The sequence below is a fragment of the Pongo pygmaeus genome, chromosome 3 (genome assembly GCF_028885625.2).
Source record: "Pongo pygmaeus isolate AG05252 chromosome 3, NHGRI_mPonPyg2-v2.0_pri, whole genome shotgun sequence".
NCBI lineage: Eukaryota > Metazoa > Chordata > Mammalia > Primates > Hominidae > Pongo > Pongo pygmaeus.
Genome location: NC_072376.2, coordinates 133,718,787 through 133,737,752, shown reverse-complemented (window position 1 = coordinate 133,737,752; position 18,966 = coordinate 133,718,787). Strand labels below are relative to the sequence as shown.

General features: G+C 37.0%; 1 protein-coding gene across 3 annotated transcripts in view; it reads left to right on the top strand.

Moving 5' to 3' along the window:
- TNIP3 (TNFAIP3 interacting protein 3) overlaps positions 1-18,966 on the top strand; it is a 98,188-nt gene that overhangs the window by 60,894 nt on the left and 18,328 nt on the right. The window contains exons 2-8 of one of the 3 annotated variants that reach the window (XM_054485138.2): positions 199-357; positions 2,641-2,727; positions 5,574-5,654; positions 8,032-8,097; positions 9,540-9,689; positions 12,097-12,225; positions 16,554-16,670. In XM_054485138.2, the coding sequence (XP_054341113.1) occupies positions 331-357; positions 2,641-2,727; positions 5,574-5,654; positions 8,032-8,097; positions 9,540-9,689; positions 12,097-12,225; positions 16,554-16,670 (657 nt within the window). In that variant the 5' untranslated portion in view covers positions 199-330. Of the gene's footprint in view, positions 1-198; positions 816-2,640; positions 2,728-5,573; positions 5,655-8,031; positions 8,098-9,539; positions 9,690-12,096; positions 12,226-16,553; positions 16,671-18,966 lie in introns of all 3 variants that reach the window. The other 2 variants (XM_054485139.2, XM_063664065.1) reach the window with 2 other exon arrangements.

Below are 18,966 nucleotides of genomic sequence, written 5' to 3'. Positions count from 1 at the left end.
GCATGTTTCTTTTACCTGCCAAAGAATGCCTCCAATAACTTATAGAAATATGGTGCTCTCCTCTTGGACTAATTTTAAGATAATTATTGTCCACCAGAATGATGGTTATAGACCAGTGACTGATAGTCCTTGTTCCTTTACCACATTTCCCTTTGTTAATTTTAATTTTAATTTTCTTTCCTCTGTACAATATTTTAGTGACTTCAGAAATGAAGACTCTTCACAACAGCCTTGGAAACATGGAATGACACCTCTGTTTCTCTGAAAGTGATTTCAGCTAGTGAGACTTCTCATGAAACAAAGCTTGACTAAAAGCCAGACTCTTAAAACATGTGGCACAATGTGAGAGGGATGGAGGTGAAGTGAACAGAGCATATGTAACAGAAAAGACCCAATTAATTCTTAGGGATGGCCTATTGAATGTCTCATTTTTCTGAAACCAAACTTGTGGTTCTTCAGAAGAGTTACTACTTATTCATAAATAACCATATGGCTCTCTTGAGCTAATAGAAAATCTGTTTGTTGTTTATCTGCATAGCAGAAGAGGCAAAGGAATTGTAATGAAAGATGCAAAGATATAGAATTTCCATTTAATAGAAGCCATAGCACCTAACAATGTATGTGCATCAGGATATTTTACAGGGGAGAATCAAGTGGCACAATGCCAAAGATGGTATTTCCTGGCAAGAAAATGTTCTTCCCACCCACTTTTCTAGGTCAATGTTACCACATCCCTAGTTTATTACTACCAAATACAAAGTTAAAGCTGAAGAGAACCTTAAACTATATAAAACTATGGAGTGTGTACGTGCATGGTATGTTTCAGAAGAAAAATATTTTTACAATAGAGTTTTCTTTTTCTTTTCTGATGAGCAGATTTTAGTGTTGATAAAGTGTCAGTTCAGGAAATCACTGCTTCTATACCCTAAAGTCAGATCTTATGTGAGTTATAACTTTTCTTTCAGAACCCTGAATGAACAATTTGATTCCTACCTGTATTTTTGGATTTTGCCTTAAAGCAGCATCACTCCCTTTCACTCAAGCATAGACCAAAACATAACAAGAAACCAGAAGAAAGTAAACACATACACACACACACACACACACACACACACACACAAACTAGCAAAAATTTCATCGATTTGGTATATCATTATATAGATATTCATTCATTTATTCATGTAGCAAAATGTGTTGAATGCCTGCTCTGTGCCAGACAGCTCAGTGCCTGGGTGCGTGGACACAGAGATGAACACAGGAACATGGAAATATGTAATCGTAATGCATGATGAAGTGCTCTTCTTAGCTGATTAGAGGAGGTCAAGAGAAGATCAGAAGGAAAGAGAGGCATTGACTGTAGGTTTTCCCGGTCACAAGGTTGGATGGAGGGCCCAGAGAGGAGACATCTGAGGTGGCAAGAACAGTATGCACAGAGCTCAGGGGCGTAGAACCACCTCACTCATTTCAGGAAAGGGAGGTTAGTCAGGATGGTTGGAGCACAGGGGAGAGTTGGAGAGTAGGGGGAGATATTCAGGAGAAATGGGGGGGCCAAATGTGGGACACTCAATCACTCCCTTTTGAGTTTTAGGAGTTTTAGGCTTTATCCTATATATATGTGAATATCTTGTAGGCAGGTTAATGAAGTTAAATGATTGACCATAAATTCTTTTCTCTGTTTAGTTACACATTCTTTCCTTTTTTGTATTCCTTGCCTCTTTTTTTTTTTTTTTTTTGTTCCAAGTCCAAAATGAGGTCTTCTGTTCCATCGCAGTCCGTTTATGTAGCTCCAAGTATCTGCCATTTCCATGCTTTTATCTGTACTACCCAGTAGTCTTCCATTACCTCAAGGCTCCTAAAATGACAACAGTCAACTAATTAAAATGAAAATGATTCTCCATGAGAAGATTTCACTTCAAATGAGTCATGGAGACAATCTGGACTTGATTTATAGAAAAGACAGTCTTAAACTTGAGAGGCAAGTTTAACCTTTCTGCCAATATAGAAGATTAGATTTGCAAACAATGCCCGTTTTCTTTACAATGAATTATTTTCCCTTTTATTTCTATAAGAATTAGTGGCACTTATATTATTATGTATTATGAATTATGTATGACTCATTAAGTTCTACCAAGCTACACTCACATTTAGAAGGCATTGCCAGAAAATCTCGCCTTTAGGGAAACCGAGCTGTCAAAAAGTCAACAGTTACCTAATTGCTCTGGGAAATACAATCAATTTATAACAGTTAGGCTACTGAGGAAACACTTGGATTGCCCAGGCTTTCTGTGGTGGAGAACTTCCTCCTCCAGTGGGAGAAACTGCCAGTAAAGGAAGAATGACGATTTACATACCATAGCAAGGCTAATCTGCCCCAGGTCTTAGTCACAGCCTGCCTATTTGAGACATCCTGGGAAATCCCTATTTGGAAGAGAAGAAAAGTTAAAATCCCAGTTGCAGTGCTTATAACTTTATTCTGTGTAATTCCTGTCCACAGTCTGTTCATTTTTAATGAAAACCTATTGCTGTTATTTTCTATTATGAATTAATGGTGATGTGTGTTTTTTAAATTTTGTATACTTGCTCTCACCTTAAAATATATCTTAAGAGACTTTTTCCCCGTTTTCCTTTCTGCTTTCCAAGACTCCAGGAAAAACAGCTTCCATGTCACATTTTGTACAGGGCACATCTAGAATGATTGCTGCAGAAAGTTCTACGGAGCATAAAGAGGTAAGAACATATTTCTAGGAGATGAGTTGATCACATCTAGCATTGATGGCATTTCTAGTGGTTAATTGTGCACTTATTAGTAAGAACAGAAATGGCTAGTTTGCTTTCTTTAGCTAAGATTTGCTCTGTATTTTTAACCAATATTATGTAACATAGAAAAAAATATCTAAGTAACCAGTACATTGCTTTTAACCCACTAGGCTTAAATTCCTTTCAGCCTTCCAATTCTGTGGGTTCCTTATTTTGTTCTTGATTTTTGTTCTATATAAAATCTTAAAAGAATACTATATTGGTGTGGGAAGAAATAGAACATATTGTAACAATAGAGTATCTGTAGTAACATTTTTGTATATTTACAATTGATACCACAGATTTTGTTCAGCAACAGAGACTACTGCTAATTGGATGAATGAATTCAAATATTTTCTAGTTTTCTTTTACAGATAAACAAGGTATAATGGGAAACTAAATGGAAACTTCTATTCATTTAAGTTTTTAATTTGGTAGCATCAGACCTTGAATATACACTGGTAAGGATGTTATCATAGAGAAAGAAGTGCCCAGATGCTTTGAACAGAAATTCTACTTTACAGGGAATAATTATAGGAAATTATTTATAGGGAATAACTGTTCTGTAAGCAGCCCTTACTAGAAGCAATGACTGAAAATCTTTGTAGTTACTGCAAATCAGATGCCTTCATTAGCAACTGCAAAGCAAAGTAAATACAAATGAAAAGGTCCCCCAAACCTTTGTATTTGATTAATTTCACTTTATTTTATAGAAACCTGAGACATATGAACTATAACAAAATGTTGATTAATCTCCAGAGAAAGCTCTGGTGATACATTTGTGACTTACATGTCATTCCTAGTCACTATGTTCTCTATTTTTCCTCCCTCCTATCCTCCCCCACTTATAACTGAATATTACTTATGAATTTCAAAAACCAGTATTCGTGCAGTTACAAATAGGGCCTCTTGCAGATTTGGTATCTAGATTTTCAGTAATTTTTATATATTAAAGAAAAATTAAGGATGAAATGTATTATAATTTTCTTCCAGAGAAAATTGTTTATGGGGAAACAAACAAAAAGCACACTGTCTCATTGTTCCACATCTGGGCTCCCAAAGGCAGGGACATACAAATGCTTGCCAATCACAGATTTTTGTCTACATCACAAACAGAGAGAAGCCATTTTTGAGGACACGTAATTTATTCCTTAGAATTGGAATACATTGAACTTTAGTATGAATCAAGATTACCTAGGAAATGTATTAGAAATAGAGGTGCCCTGGCTGCTCTTCTAGAAATTCTGATCCATTGTTCAGGATGCTCTATGTTTAGCAAGCTTAACGGTGACTTTGATGTGCTCTTGTGGTGAGAACCACTGTTCTAAAATCCAGTCTTACTGTGCCCCTACTTTGCTGATGACCTCAAGATACACTAAGTAGGGCTGGCTCACAGCATTTTCCAGATCAAAGATGCTTAATAGTTAGTCTGTTCTAACCCAGAATGGGTCCAGTTTCTTGGAAGTCTTCCCCAAAAGAAGAAGGTCCAATTACGGGCCCCAGCATACTTGACACTTGGGTTTCAGTGTCACTCTTGGTGCTCAGCCAGACCACCTTCTTGAGGTCAAGAGCAAATATAATCATTCAGAATTTATTGACCCACAGAAGACTGTCTCTTTTTAAATGTGGTCTTAATTGTAACATAGGTCTAAATAGGAAGAAGCTAAGGAAACGAGAACATCTATGCTTACCATCAAACCCTAAAATGCTGAAACATAAACAAACAGAGAAAAGATAGAAAATTCAGTTTTATAAATAATTTCTGATGAAAAAAGGTGCTTGAAATCCCATGATGATTGCAAAAGAACAATTTCCTGTACACATTTCTGGCAAAGACCAACAACATGTTTTGAAAATATTTCTTAATTGTTCATGAATACCTTTAAGCAATTTAGTGGTCCACAGTAACTATTAAGCCTGAAACTGATTACAGATGTAGGAATTACTCTCATCACCCAATTCATTGTATTACTTATATGACTCTGAGATGAGATAGTAATAAGACTATTGGATTATCATAGAGGATCCAGTCCTTTATTTAAGTAAATATTGTTCTTAGTTGATTTAGGCAGATGGCAGACAGCTTCCACAGCTTTTGTGTTATCTTTAAATGAATACTCTCACTCCTGAAAAAAAAATAACTGAAAAGAAAGGTGGTAAACTTTTCATTAAGCCAGTAATTTATTATTAATCTAAACTAGTAACCTAGTGACTTTATTCAAGGAGCTGGCTAAAATTACACAGTAATTACACAGTAATAGCTGTATGTTTTTGTCTTTATTCTTGATGATTTTGTCATTCCTCTGACTTTTACTGGGTCTACTTTTCAGAATATTACTCACATACATGTTCATGGACACAGCCACCAAAATGACTTTTTTGAAATGTTTACTATAAAAATACCTAAAATACGTCCATGAAACTTAACTGATTTCTGAATTGTCATTTTTTCGGAAAAGGATTGAAATCCAAATTCATAAAATTTTTATCTCTGACTTACCCATTATAGTATATAGATATATTTATAATTTATTAAAGAATTATATTGGTAACTAATTTATATAAAGGATTCTAAAACATAATATGAAGCTGATTCATCCACCAGCCATGATGAAGGACTTAGGGTATGAGGATTATTACTGCTAGAATCAGGTATTTTTATAAATTGCAACAGGAGAGTTGGCCAAATGCATGGGATTTGTGAGGAACAGTACTTCTGTTTATTTTGTAAACAGCTTTGTTTCAATCTTCTTCTTCTTCTTTTTTTTTTTTTTAAGTGTGCTGAATCATCAACAAGAAAGAACTTGACGAATTCTCTTGAACAAAAGATAAGGTGTTTGGAAAAACAAAGAAAAGAGGTAACTTAGAAATATTCGCTAAAGCCACAGGTGCCATGGGTTAATGCTGAGGATAAAATAATGTATTATCCTTATGCCTTTTATTTTTGTTATCAGGTCACAGTATTTATCTTTAAGATACTGGACTGCACTATTTTGAGAGCAAATGCTTTTTTCTTATTCACCTGTATGTCGCATACTTGTTGTCTCAGTGTCTGTGCAGTGATGAATGAAAAACGACAAAGTCATAAGTCTGGTAATATAATCCTAATTTTCTCAAAACTTAGATGTTTCCTCCACACAGACCAAGTTACTCTATCCTTTATGCCTTTATCCTTTGTGCCTTATGACCTTGACCCTTTATGCCTTGCAACTTGACACACCTTGAAACTCAAGGTTTCTTGAGTTACTTGAAAAGTCTTTAAGTATAGTTGATTTAGGTGCTATGACTTCATGAACTGGGCATCCAAACACATGGGAGTTAAAAAGCATTATCATAAATAAAGTTTGTTTCTGAAATGTTCCTGGGAATTAATGGGTATTATTTGGAGTTTTATTTTTCTGAGCTTAATGAATGTTAGAACCTCTTTACTCTTCTTGACAGAGGAAGTAGTGAAAAGTATAACAATTTTAGCACTCTGTATATTGTCAATTTTGTAATTCCTTCTTTTTTTTTTTTGAGACAGTGTTGCTCTGTCACCCAGGCTGGAGTGCAGTGGCATGATCTCAGCTCACTGCAGCCTCTGCCTCCAGAGTTCAAGTAATTCTTTTGCCTCAGCCTCCCAAGTAGCTGGGATTACAGGCGTGCAGGATCATGCCCAGCTAATATTTGTATCTTTAGTAGAGATGGGGTTTCGCCATTTTGGCCAGGCTGGTCTCGAACTCCTATCCTCAAGCGATCTGCCCACCTCAGCCTCCCAAAGTGCTGGAATTACAGGAGTTAGCCACCGTGCCCAGCCTGTAATTCCTTTTCTAATTCATTCTGTGTACTACATCTTTCATGTTCTCTTGTATGGTGCCTTCTACTCTTCTTTGATACTTGAAGAATATTGTGACCTTCTGGAAAATTACTGAACTATGGCAGAGTAATGTTACTATAGTATACACATGGGAATCCCTAAAATGCCAACAGGGTAACTCTCGATATAATAATATTATACAGTTTCATACTAAATAATGATATGTATTTTCAGCATAAGAGTTACCTAGTAACTGCCACTCTGGATTCAGTAGTTTGCTTTTTAATTAGGAGAAAGTTTTGCTATTTTTTAGTCATTACGACTGTCTTCTCAGTGTCTGTTCCATATAGATAAGTGTTAGAATTTCTCTTAATGCAGAAAACTACAAACTTCCCCAACAAAAACTAACCACATATCATAGCATTTCTTCTGCCTTCTAATTAGCAGATAGTCTTAAGATCTTTAAATTATTTGTAGCCTAAAATGCATCTAAATATTGTCCTACGACAAAACTATAATTTCTTGAAAACCTAAATTTTCAAAATGGTGATATTATCTATTTGTTGAATATTTATCATAAATCATGTGTTAATCTTTTAAAACACATTATTGCAAGAAAATCATGATCAGTTAATGGAGCCTAGGCTTTGTTAGCATAAATTCTGCTTTAAAAGAGCTTTAAAAAATATTTCATTATAATCAGTGTAAGCACATAGAAAAATACTAAAAAGTTTGGGAAAAGAATCTTCATGCATTAAGACATCTTACAGACAATCATCAATACTTACAAATTTTTTTCAGATTGTGGTTAGATTAAACAAAGAAACTGAAAATCCAAATAACTAAAAAAAGTTAAAAGTTACTCATAAACTGTTCAGCTGACTTGTCAAGATATACCTGAGACTTAATGGTTTTTCTTTTCTTTTCTTTTTTTTCTTTTCTTTCCATGAGATGGAGTCTCACTCTGTCGCCCAGGATGGAGTGCAGTGGCACAATCTCGGCTCACTGCAACTTCCGCCTCCTGGGTTCAAGCAATTCTCCTGCCTCAGCCTCCCGAGTAGCTGGGACTACAGGTGCATGCCACCACGTCCGGCTAATTTTTGTATTTTTAGTACAGACGGGATGTCACCATGTTGGGCAGGCTGGTCATGAACTCTTGACCTCAAGTGATCCCGCCTGCCATGGCCTCCCAGAGTGGTGGGATTACAGGCATGAGCCACCGCACCCGGCCAGTAGTTTTTCATATACGAACCAGTTATAAAAAGGTGAGAGTGTGTTCGATTTAATCATCCCAGCCCAATCAGAACTTGATGGAAAAAAATATTGTCTTCATCCATGGCTTCTAACACCTTAATAAGCTCAGAAAGTAATTTCTTTTTGACCAAATTTCCAAATGGGCAGAAATTCTTTGTTGATTCACCAAATTTTAATGATTTCAGCTCCTGGAAGTTAACCAGCAATGGGATCAGCAATTTAGAAGTATGAAAGAGTTATACGAAAGAAAGGTAAATACCTCTCCCTATTCGGTATTTTCTTTAAAGCCATTATCCTGGTGGGGCCAATTGTGTGAAGAGTCTCATTCATTTAGCTACAAAGAGCTTTGTGGATAGCCAACTGTTGGAAAATGATGGGGAGGGTGCTAAGTGTAGTATTGGTCTCATGGCACTGAAGATTAATGAACGGTGTCAGTGAGTTGTCTTGAGCAATAGCTAAAGAAAGGTGCAAAAATGGCCCCCAGTGATGTCTCAAGAGTTCTTGTGCACATTTATCATGGCTCACAGAGTATCCCAGCCTTACTTTTGTCACTAGAAGCCACAAAGACACAAAGTTATATGTGAGGTGAGATATGGTTTAAAGTCCATACTGTTTACACCAGGTTAGCCCTAATTCTTTAATTAGATAGCATGACCTATTTTCCACAAATAGAGAAACAAATGGTGGTAACAGTGAAAATGTGAGTAAAAATGGAGCAACCTCCTCTTCCATCTAAAGCATATTTGCTCTCAAGAAGCTCTGGTGAGAAAGGGGCTTTTGGAAGAAAACCTCCTTTAATACATAAAAGACAATTTATAATTTAAAATTATTCTATTTTCAAAAAGAGATAAAAAGAGAAAGTACTTTCCCCTAAATAATTCAGTATTAAGAAACTTGACCATGAGTATTATAATATAGCAGCATTTTTCCTTTCTTCCTCATTTTGTTACCCAGAAGTATTGAATTTAGAAGGTGCAGGATAATGTTCCTGCTGCATCAGGCAATGGTCAGGCAGCCTTGCAATATCCCTGCTGGGGCAATCCTAGTCTGTAAATGTTAAAGATGATGATCCCAGAGAGAATGCTTAAGCTGCTTTCTCGAACGGCTTGCAGGTGTGTGAAGACAGTGTTAGTGATGGCTATAATCTCCATCTTGGAAGATGCACCCATCTCTAAGATTCCCCCTCTGGACTGTGGCCACTCTGAGGACCTGTCACTCTGTCATCAGAGTGATTTGGCACCTAGTAGGAGGTCAAGTGCTGCAAATTACTGATAAATTAAAGGCCTTGTCTGTTTTTCTCTGGTGTAGGCATATTCTACTTAACGTGCTGCCCCTCATTGCCTTTTCCAGATCAGGCTAGGCTCACCTGGAGAGTTGAGAATAGAATGACAAACCTACAGAATCCCCTGGGTGTGGTCTAAGTCTTTTATGCCCTCTGAAGTAGGGGTGGTTTGGAGAAAAGAAGGAAGAGCTGGGTGGTTTGGAGAAAAGAAGGCTGTTTTGGTGCAAGGCCAAGCTCCCTTTGAAACGCGAGTATCCCGATCTGTGTTAGGGACGGTGGGAACTAGAACCTCTCCTTAGGGGACGTTCTGGGGTGGGGCGTTTCTGCCAAAGTTCATAGCCTGGGAATAAATTCAGGGGCTTGTGAGCTTCAGAGAAGGTATCTGCAGCTGTTTGTGAACGACCACCTCAGGTAGCAGAGATGAAGATGAAACTTGACGCCGCAGAAAGATTCCTCAGCACGCGGGAGAAGGATCCGCATCAGAGGCAGAGAGAGGACGGCAGGCAGAGAGAGGACGGCAGGCAGCGCGACCTGACCCGGGACCGGCTGCAGCGGGAGGAGGTGGGCGGGGCCCGGGTCCTCGAGCCCAGAGGATCCAAGTAAAAGCAAAGGGGCGGGGGGATTTCCTGTAGAAAACCTACCGTTTTATTAAAATCAACTCACTACTGAGCAACGACCGATGTGCAAGGGTGCATGGGTTACGCAAGTCCCCAAGAGCCATGAACAAGGGTCATTTCTCTAGAAGGAAGGAGATTCTCTGCCGGCTTCCTCCTGGTTTGCATAAATAGGCAGACAGTCATTCCCCAGGCCCTTCCAGGAAGAAGAAAACGGATCCATAGATTTGCTAACTCTCTAGGGCATTTCAGCCTAGGAGAAAATGATTTTTTCTTTTGCTTTTATTCGTATTTATTATTTTTATTAGTAGTGTTCATAATAATAATATGGCAATACCTTGTATTTGTGCAGTAGCTTTTCAAGCTTACAGAGAGATTTATATATGAGGTCTTACTTCTGTAACCATAAATTTATGACATTTTTTAAAGCCTTCATCCTCATTATCTCATTTAACATTGATGGCCCACCTGTGAGCAAAATATTATTTTTGCTATATTAAAGATGAGAAAGCTGAGATGTAAACAAATTGAATTGCCCACGTTGATAAAAAGGGACTTGAACCCAACCTCCAGATTCTAAAGCTCCATCAGCCCCTTGCTGAGAACTGGATGGTGACAATTGAGATGACAGCTTTTCCTAAAGAACACTTTTTCTTCCTGGTTTTACTTTCAATTATTGGACTTCATGAATATTGTAGAAAATGGGAGGAAACCTTAAACTCTAATGACCCCTCGTTATTTTAGGTATAGTAAGACAAAACAAAGTGTAAAGACTCTGAGGGGAAATCTTATCACTGATATTGTGAGGCATTGGCAATATTTTAAAACATGTACAAATCTTAAGGCAATGTCTGAAATTAGCGCAGACAATGCCAGTCCAGGTTTTCCTACCTTGCTGAGGATGTCTTTGTCACAGTGAGTCAGGAAAACAGAATTTAGCAACACTCCCTTTCTGCCATGTAGCAGTCATTTCCTTTTCCAATTACACCCTAGCCAGGAATCTGAGTAATTTTTCCCTCAATGCAGTTGGGACCATTATCTCATTGGAATAATTTTCTCTTAAATTATGCTAAATTAGAAAATAATTGGCTTATTTTCTAAGTGTATATGTTCATTCTATTTTAATAAAAGCAAATAGAAATATTTTCCCTTTTAGAGAAAATGAATTACCTAAAGTGGATTTCTTAAATTTAATAATCATATTGGGAAATATTAGTTACTCAAATAACACACTTTAACACATATATTAGCTATTTTTGCATGTCAAGTGACCTATTTTCTGCAATATTTATTTTACTGGGTTAAAATCTCAATCTCATTAAGAATCCAATTTACTTCACAAAATGTTTGCTATCTATTATACAAAATTAAGAGGTAGGAGATATTGTCTGAATCCAGAGCCTGTTGATGTTTAAGCAGCTAACCTTCAGTTGTTTAAAACACTGCACTTCTGGATGACAATTTTAGATTGTCATCTAAAATTGGAGGAGTGGTGGCAGTTGGACTAGTTGATTTCTACCTTTTAAAAATAATAATCACAACAATAGAGTGATCTAAATAATGATCTGTAATGAAGGGTCTTATTGGCCTAAAGATTATTCTGTTTTCCCTCTTTCTAATACAGAATGATGCAGGAATGAGCTTTGAGATATTTAGCATTTTTTTTTACAATGAGAGTTTTTTCTTTTTAAGACTTTCAGCTATTTTTCTTAATCACTTATCCATCACCTAGTAACAGTATATAGGGACTTGCTTATCCTGCAGACCCATTTATCTGACGATTGAAAGTAAGAATTGGGAATCCAGCACTTTGGGAGGCTGAGATGGGCAGATCACGAGGTCAGGAGTTTGAGACCAGCCTGGCCAACATAGTGAAACCCCATTTCTACTAAAAAATATAAAAAATTAGCCGGGCGTGGTGGCAGGCACCTGTAATCCCAGCTATTAGGGAGGCTGAGGCAGGAGAATTGCTTGAACCTGGGAGGCAGAGGTTGCAGTGAGCTGAGATCATACCATTGCACTCCAGCCCGGGCGACAGTGTGAGAATTCGTCTTTAAAAAAAAAAAAAGAAAATTGGGAATTTTGATTTTTTTTCCTGGGGTCACAAAATTTCTAAGATACTTCAGTAAATTCTGATAAAAGAAAGGTTCCTTCAATCCTAATTCTAGTGTGCATCCAAAGAATATTGCTCAAATGGAACATTAAGTTTAAAGTCTTGCAGGTCCTGTTTTTATTGTATTTCAGAAGGGTGACCCCTCAATCTGCCTGCCATGGCTGATATATCAGAATTCCTACAATATCATCTCATTTGACTTGTACTGATTTTTCTTTTCTTTTCTTGGTCTTAACTTCAGAAGGAAAAGGACCACCTAAATGAAGAATTACATGAATTGAAGGAAGAGAATAAACTTTTAAAGGAAAAAAATACTCTTGTGAACAAGGAAAAGGAACACTACGAATGTGAAATAAAACGCCTCAATAAGGTATCAGTCAGGTCAAGCATGGGAGATTAAAATGAGAAGTCCCTGCATAAAACATTCTTACTGAGAGTCACAACAAAATCTAGGCTGCAGTGTGGGTCCCACCCTTGGAGGCTTGCACAAGAAATTATCTGTGATTTTATAAATCACTCCTAGCTGCAGCTTTCAGCCATACTTGGCTAAGCAGGCTTTAGGGAATTTTTGTCCCTACAAAGATTCATCATGAAAAAGAGAAATGAGGAGGAATTATAGAGACAGTAAGAACGTTTCTTAGTTTGAAGAACCACATAAAGCAAGTGGGTGTTTGCAAACAATAACGTATCTCTTGGTCAACCGCAAAAGCTTCCTCAGGAAACAAACTGCTCTTTAAAATGATCGCTATGGAGTTGGGTGTGAAACACACTCTAAGGAAGCATGCTAAATGCTGAATCCAAGGCTGAGATGATAGCTCTCTCAAGTGCAAGCCTAAAACCTGCTTTAAACCTACTTTAAAGTCAGAGCGAGGAAAGGTGTGTGTGTGTGCATGCAGGTGTGTGTGTGTGTGTGTGTGTGTGTGTGTTTTATGGACTAGTTCATTCATATTTTGGAGGAATGGGTCGCTAACTAGTTCAGGAAAAATAATCCTATACTATTGACTTTTCCAAGAGCCAACCCATATGTGGAACATAGGAATGCTCTAGCACATGGTTGAGTTGAGATATGCCTCTCTCAACTAGATATTTCATGATAAAAGCAACAGAAATTGTCTTCTGAAACAAGAGTAGGTGATTGGACTTGAAACAGGTGCTCAATCCCTGTATTTTGGACCACATGCCCATTGTTGTAGTTAACTAGTGTTCAGAGATGTCATTTAAAGGTCCTTAAAGTATTAAGTATGTGCCTGCATAGTTGATAGGATGCTTTGCAAATGTGATCCTGTAGTAGATCTGTTTGTGGGACAAGTTATTCTTCAGGAGAAAATGGGAAAGTGAGGATAAACTTCATAAACAATATACTTTATCCTCTAAGACAGAAAAACCATGCTCAGACATACAAATGCAGGGCAAAATCTATCTTTTCCCTCTTTTTCTCTTCCAGAAAATGTTGCACAAATGCATTACAGGAACTATAAATAATTGAGACTATATTTAAAATCCTCCCGTTTTTGATACCATATTACAAGTTTTCTTACATTGTCTAGTTAATTTCCCTAAATGTAGACACAAAGATATAAACCTTGTAGATATTAGAACAGCCAAGAATGCTGTATTTTTGCTCATGTCCACGTGCACTCTTCATGTTTATGTATCCATATTTGTAGTTCACAGAAAATTGTTTTAAGTTAGAAAAATATACTTTTTCATCATTCCAGTGATTATATAATTTAATAATTCTATACAAAATTTTACATTTTAAAATTTTATGATTTTATAATTATAAAATCTCAATGAGAAAAATAATTTGAGTAAAATCAGATCTTTATACAAATGTCACCTCTCAAAGATGACTTTTCTGGCTATCCTAATTAAAATTACATACTATACTACTGGTGTTTCCTGGTTTAACTTTTCCTTGGAATTTATTACTGTCTAATATATATATAATGTCTAACTTTTTTGACTTTATTTGTTTTCTAGCTACTAATCTTGGTTGTTAGTTCCGTGAAGGTAGGATTTTCGTGCCAACTCCTCCATTAGGCACCCGAGGCACAGTGGCCAGGCCTATAGTACTGTTAGGGACCCATAAGTATGTTTACGTTTAATTTCTCTTAAAATTAGAAGAAAAAATAAACTTTGGGGTTGAAAACACATTTTCATATATTATGTATCCATCTTTATAGCAACGCATTTGTAAAATATCATTTTAACATGTATTTTTAGGGAGGGAGGGACTCAGGCAATGTCATAATGTGGTTCTGAATTTTTTCTGTTTTGTTCACTGCTTTATCTTGAATACCTAGAACAGGACCTTGCTCAGAGTAAGTTCTTAAATATTTATTGAATGAGTGAATGGATGAATTTAATTAGCTAGTACATAATATGTTTGGTAGACAATTCTGGACCCAGAATTCATGCTTCAACAGGCATAATACATTACTTATGGGTAGTGAGCAAAAAATAAAAGGATGCTTAAAGCCAGAAAAGATTTCATCCCACATCTATATTTTAAGCTGTCCCTTAAAAGTATAGATAGAAAGTGATGAGTTATGACAGTAGATTTTTGTCTTATTTAAGATGGGTATTGGTACCTAATGTAAGATATTATTGTTCTTCTATTTTACAATGAATATTTTTCTTTTCCTTATCACATTTTACCAATGTGATAAACAAAAGTTACTCAAAATGTTGATTTTGGCAGCTGATTTTGCACACCATCCATCACAGCATGGAATCCAGGGCCTACCCTCTATGTACAAGCTGAATGCCTGCTGACCCATTCACTCAGAAAAAATTTGTAATATGTCAGCTTAGTAATTAACATACTGTTTTTAGAAGTTCACACAATTATGTGTACTCTATTCAATTTATTTGCTTTGAAGAAAATACCTAGGAGTTTGTTTTTATCAGGCTCCTGAAGCCAGATGTTTAACCAAAGTGAAAACAATTACCTAAGGCTACTCAGCTCGTGCCATCTGTGGGCAAAATTGATTTGTCTAACATCTCAGTAGATCTGTTTGGGATATCCGTACTAATCGTAAATATTCTAGAATAGGTTATAGGTGTTTGTTCAAGGAAGTTGGGAAAGCCCAAAATGGAATAAATATCTATTAGACTCATCTTTCATTTATGACTCATTTACAAAATTTCTAGGATCCTGAATAGCACGAAAAGTAGATCAGAAAATTCAAATAACAAGATCTACAAAAGTAGTCTATTCCCAGGTGTAGGATAAGGAACCAGCATATTCCATTGCCATAATCCATTTGGCCCACCCCACCCTAGATTCTCTTTACTACTATTCACCAATTGAAAAAAAAATTGAACTATTCTGACACTTCCTAGAGCTTAACACAAATCCTCACAAAACATAAATTATTAAACTACTTTTGTTGTTTCTTTAAATTCTCTCTGAAGGATGAAAAAAGCTCTTTTTTTCTCTTACAACTTCCTGAAGAAAATGATATTCATATCAGGCTAGACAGTATTTGTATATTCTAAGACATTCTATTAGGAAATTCCCAGTCTATTCACATACTCAAAACCACACATTTGCTTTTCTTTTCCTACCTTTATGACCATATTACATAGTAATGCAGTGGAGTAAGTTACCACTAATATCACCAAATAGACACTGTTGAAGTTACTAAAGAAACACAGAAGCAAATTATTCTTAGATCTCTGAAAATGAACCTTTTCTATCTGTACAGAGGACTCATTTGATAATGAGCGAGTGGTCATTTTGTGGTCTCTGAGGCCACACCAGGATGAGAAGTGTTCTGTCACAATATTTGGAAGTCATTTTTATTGAACTTATCATGAACCAAAGGTCTTCAAAATAGAGGCAATGTCTTTCATATGATGTTACCAAACATAATGTAATGATATGCCCATCATGAGCTAATGATTAAGGATGATAATCGTTCTGGTGAATAAAGGTATTACTTCTTTCTTTCCTCTCCTCATGCCATGCTAAAAGCATCAACTTATACCGGATGTCAAGAAAGCAGGGCACTCTCTCCACTCAGTAGTGAGTTAATGAATGTTTTAACAGAAAATAAACAGGACTGTGGCTAGGCCAGGGCAGAAGAGCAGCGCAACAGAGCTATCAGATAATGAATCTGCATGGGCTTTCATTTCTGTGGATGTCCCTCTCTCTTGTTGGAGGCATGCCATAGTTATATAGTAGAATATTACTCAAAACATCACCTGGGACCAGCAGCACCAGCTTCTGAGAAATGCAAATTCTCAAACCATATCCTCCAGCCTACTGACTCATAATCTCTGGGAGTCAGTACCAAGGGATGGGCATATTTGCTGCCTCTGATTTTCCCTAATGGCTAAGCATCATTGAAAGGGTATACATTTGACTGAAGCAGAGAATCTGGAAAAAGTCTATAGATATAGATTTTGTTTTCTTAGTTGGCTAGGTGGAGGAGGAGGGTCCAACATCAAAGCCTAAATAATAATGAGGATTGACTAACATAAGCATCATCATGGAGAAAAGACAGAGATCCTGGAAAAAAAAATACATATATGAGAAAATCAGAAAGAAGAAAGTTACTCAGTTATGGAAGCAGCATTAAACATGAAATGCATATTTGTGGGTGCATTTGAGATGATTGTAACAATTATAAAAGAATTCATTCCATGTGGTAAATCTTAGATCAACAGTGTACTTATCTTATTACATAGGCTCTTCAGGACGCCTTGAATATCAAGTGTTCATTTTCCGAGGACTGTTTGAGGAAGTCTCGAGTGGAATTCTGCCATGAGGAGATGAGAACAGAAATGGAAGTTCTGAAGCAGCAGGTGAGAAGCTGGAAGTGGCATGATCCTGTGGAGAGCATACTGCCCATTGTTCATGCTTCTTTGGGCATTTTTAGATGTCTTGCTGCTAGAAATATGTCAAAGGTTTTTGCATTTATTTTAAGTAGAATTATCTAATTTTCAAGCTTGATAGAAAGAATATAGATCAGCTAGTTCAGTCCTACCATTTAGAACATAGGGAACTGAGTTTCAGACGGATTAAATGCTTACCCAACAACACACAATTAAAAGAGGGGCATGCCAATTAACGTTTGGGTGAGGTTCTATTAGCACTGGGGCTACAGAGTTTCACGTAGACATGGTTTTTGTTTTTGTTTTTGTTTTTGAGACGGAGTCTCCCATTGTCACCGATGCTGCAGTGCAGTGCTGCGACCTCGGCTCACTGCAACTTCCGCCTCCCGGGTTCAAGCGATTCTCCTGCCTCCGCCTCCCGACTAGCTGGGATTACAGGCGTGCGCTACCATGCCCAGCTAATTTTTTGTATTTTTAGTAGAGATGGGGTTTCACCATGTTGTCCAGGCTGGTCTCAAACTCCTGACCTCGTGATCCACCTGCCTCGGCCTTCCAAAGTGTTGGGATTACAGGCGTGAGCCACAGCACCCAGCCACATGGTTTATTTTAAGAACACTATCAATCCCAACTCTGGACCTTTTCAGAAGATGGTAGCAGCTGAGTGGTGATTCTGTAGTTGCTAGCCTCTAGGCCTTCGCACAATAAGAGCAGTTTTAAAGAAAATACTTTGTACTTATTATAATCACTGAAACCAGGTCTGCTCAGCTAGTCCCGTGTATGGATGGCACCACTTAGCAATTCATTGATGCGCAAGAGCATTCTCCTCTCCACTCACCTAACCTCACACACTATTGCCAAGTGGACAGCAAGAGTAAGGATGCACTCTCTACAACTTCTGCATGTATCTATTGGCAGCATAGGGCTGTGGAGATACTGCACTGGTTAAACTACTTGTGTCTAAATTTAATCAATCTGCTGAAATTCACTTAGCTGAGGGGCCCACCATGCATATCATGTCTCTTTTTATGTGAGAGGTTAAATTAATGTAGAGAAAAATCTGGAATGGTTCATGGCAATAATGATAAATGTAGGATCCATAAAGGAACCTCAGTCCCTGAGGCACACATTGTCAGTAACATATTAGCAATGGGAGACAGGGTGTCATAGAACAAAGGGCTGGAAAGCATTATTTTTCTGATGTCCCTGGGTATGATTTACTGACTGCTTTTGCCCTGAGCAAGTACTAATTACAAAGATTTTTGTTGCAATACATGGAAAAATTGGGCAATTGTGTTATTATTGTTGCTATTTACTTTATTGTTATTGCTTCATATGAAGTAGCCTGTGAATAGATCTAAAAATTTTATAGCATTTGATGGTGAAGTTGGATTTTCTCTTCTGTCAATTTTATTTGAATAATCTGCTTCATTACGTTCAGGGTAAAATACATAGCTGAAAAATAAACCGATGAAGAGAATAAGGGTAATATGCACAGTCTTAAAGCTCTGTCAAACTCTCAACCCCTAAAGTATTGTTGGCGCTAGCCAGGATTTCTTCAAAAACCAAAAGTACTGCTTATGTTCAAACACTTGACATCTTCGGAACTCGCATATAAGGTACACCACATGCAAGAGTCACTTTTACACATAAAGTTTATAATAATGGTTTGGTTCATATTTGTTACAGTGACAGGTATTCTTTCTTCATAATCCATGACCAAAATCCATCTCCGTAGTTTTGCAGTGCCTCTACTGCTGACTTTCTCCATAAATATTTTAACTGTGCACGTTTCTAATCAGGCACCCACAATCATTACATCACCAGGTGCCACATGAAACACTAAAGGGTTTAAATGCACAAAGAAACTGAGTTGGAATCTTGGCCCCTACCTGACTAAAGTGATGATGTCGCCAGTGTTTAATTCTAATCAGATGGGCTCCTCCCATTTAAAATGCCTCTGGTAATTGTTTACAGAGCATTAGTTTAACTGTCTCTGGAAATGAATGTCAGTTCTCAACCAAAAAAATCATCAAAATATCAGTGTGGCTGGATGTAGTTTCCCGTCAGTGCTTCTGGTGAATAAAGCCTTAAAAATGTAATATGTGTATCTGCATGTAGATCTATACAAAATTTTTAATTTCTTCCCTTGCATATTTTGTTCTATTGCTGTCGACTTAGAACAATAAAATTGATAAACCTTTAGTTAAAATTTGTTGGGCTGTTAGTGATGAAAGTGTAATGTGCATTAGTTTTAATAGATAAAAAT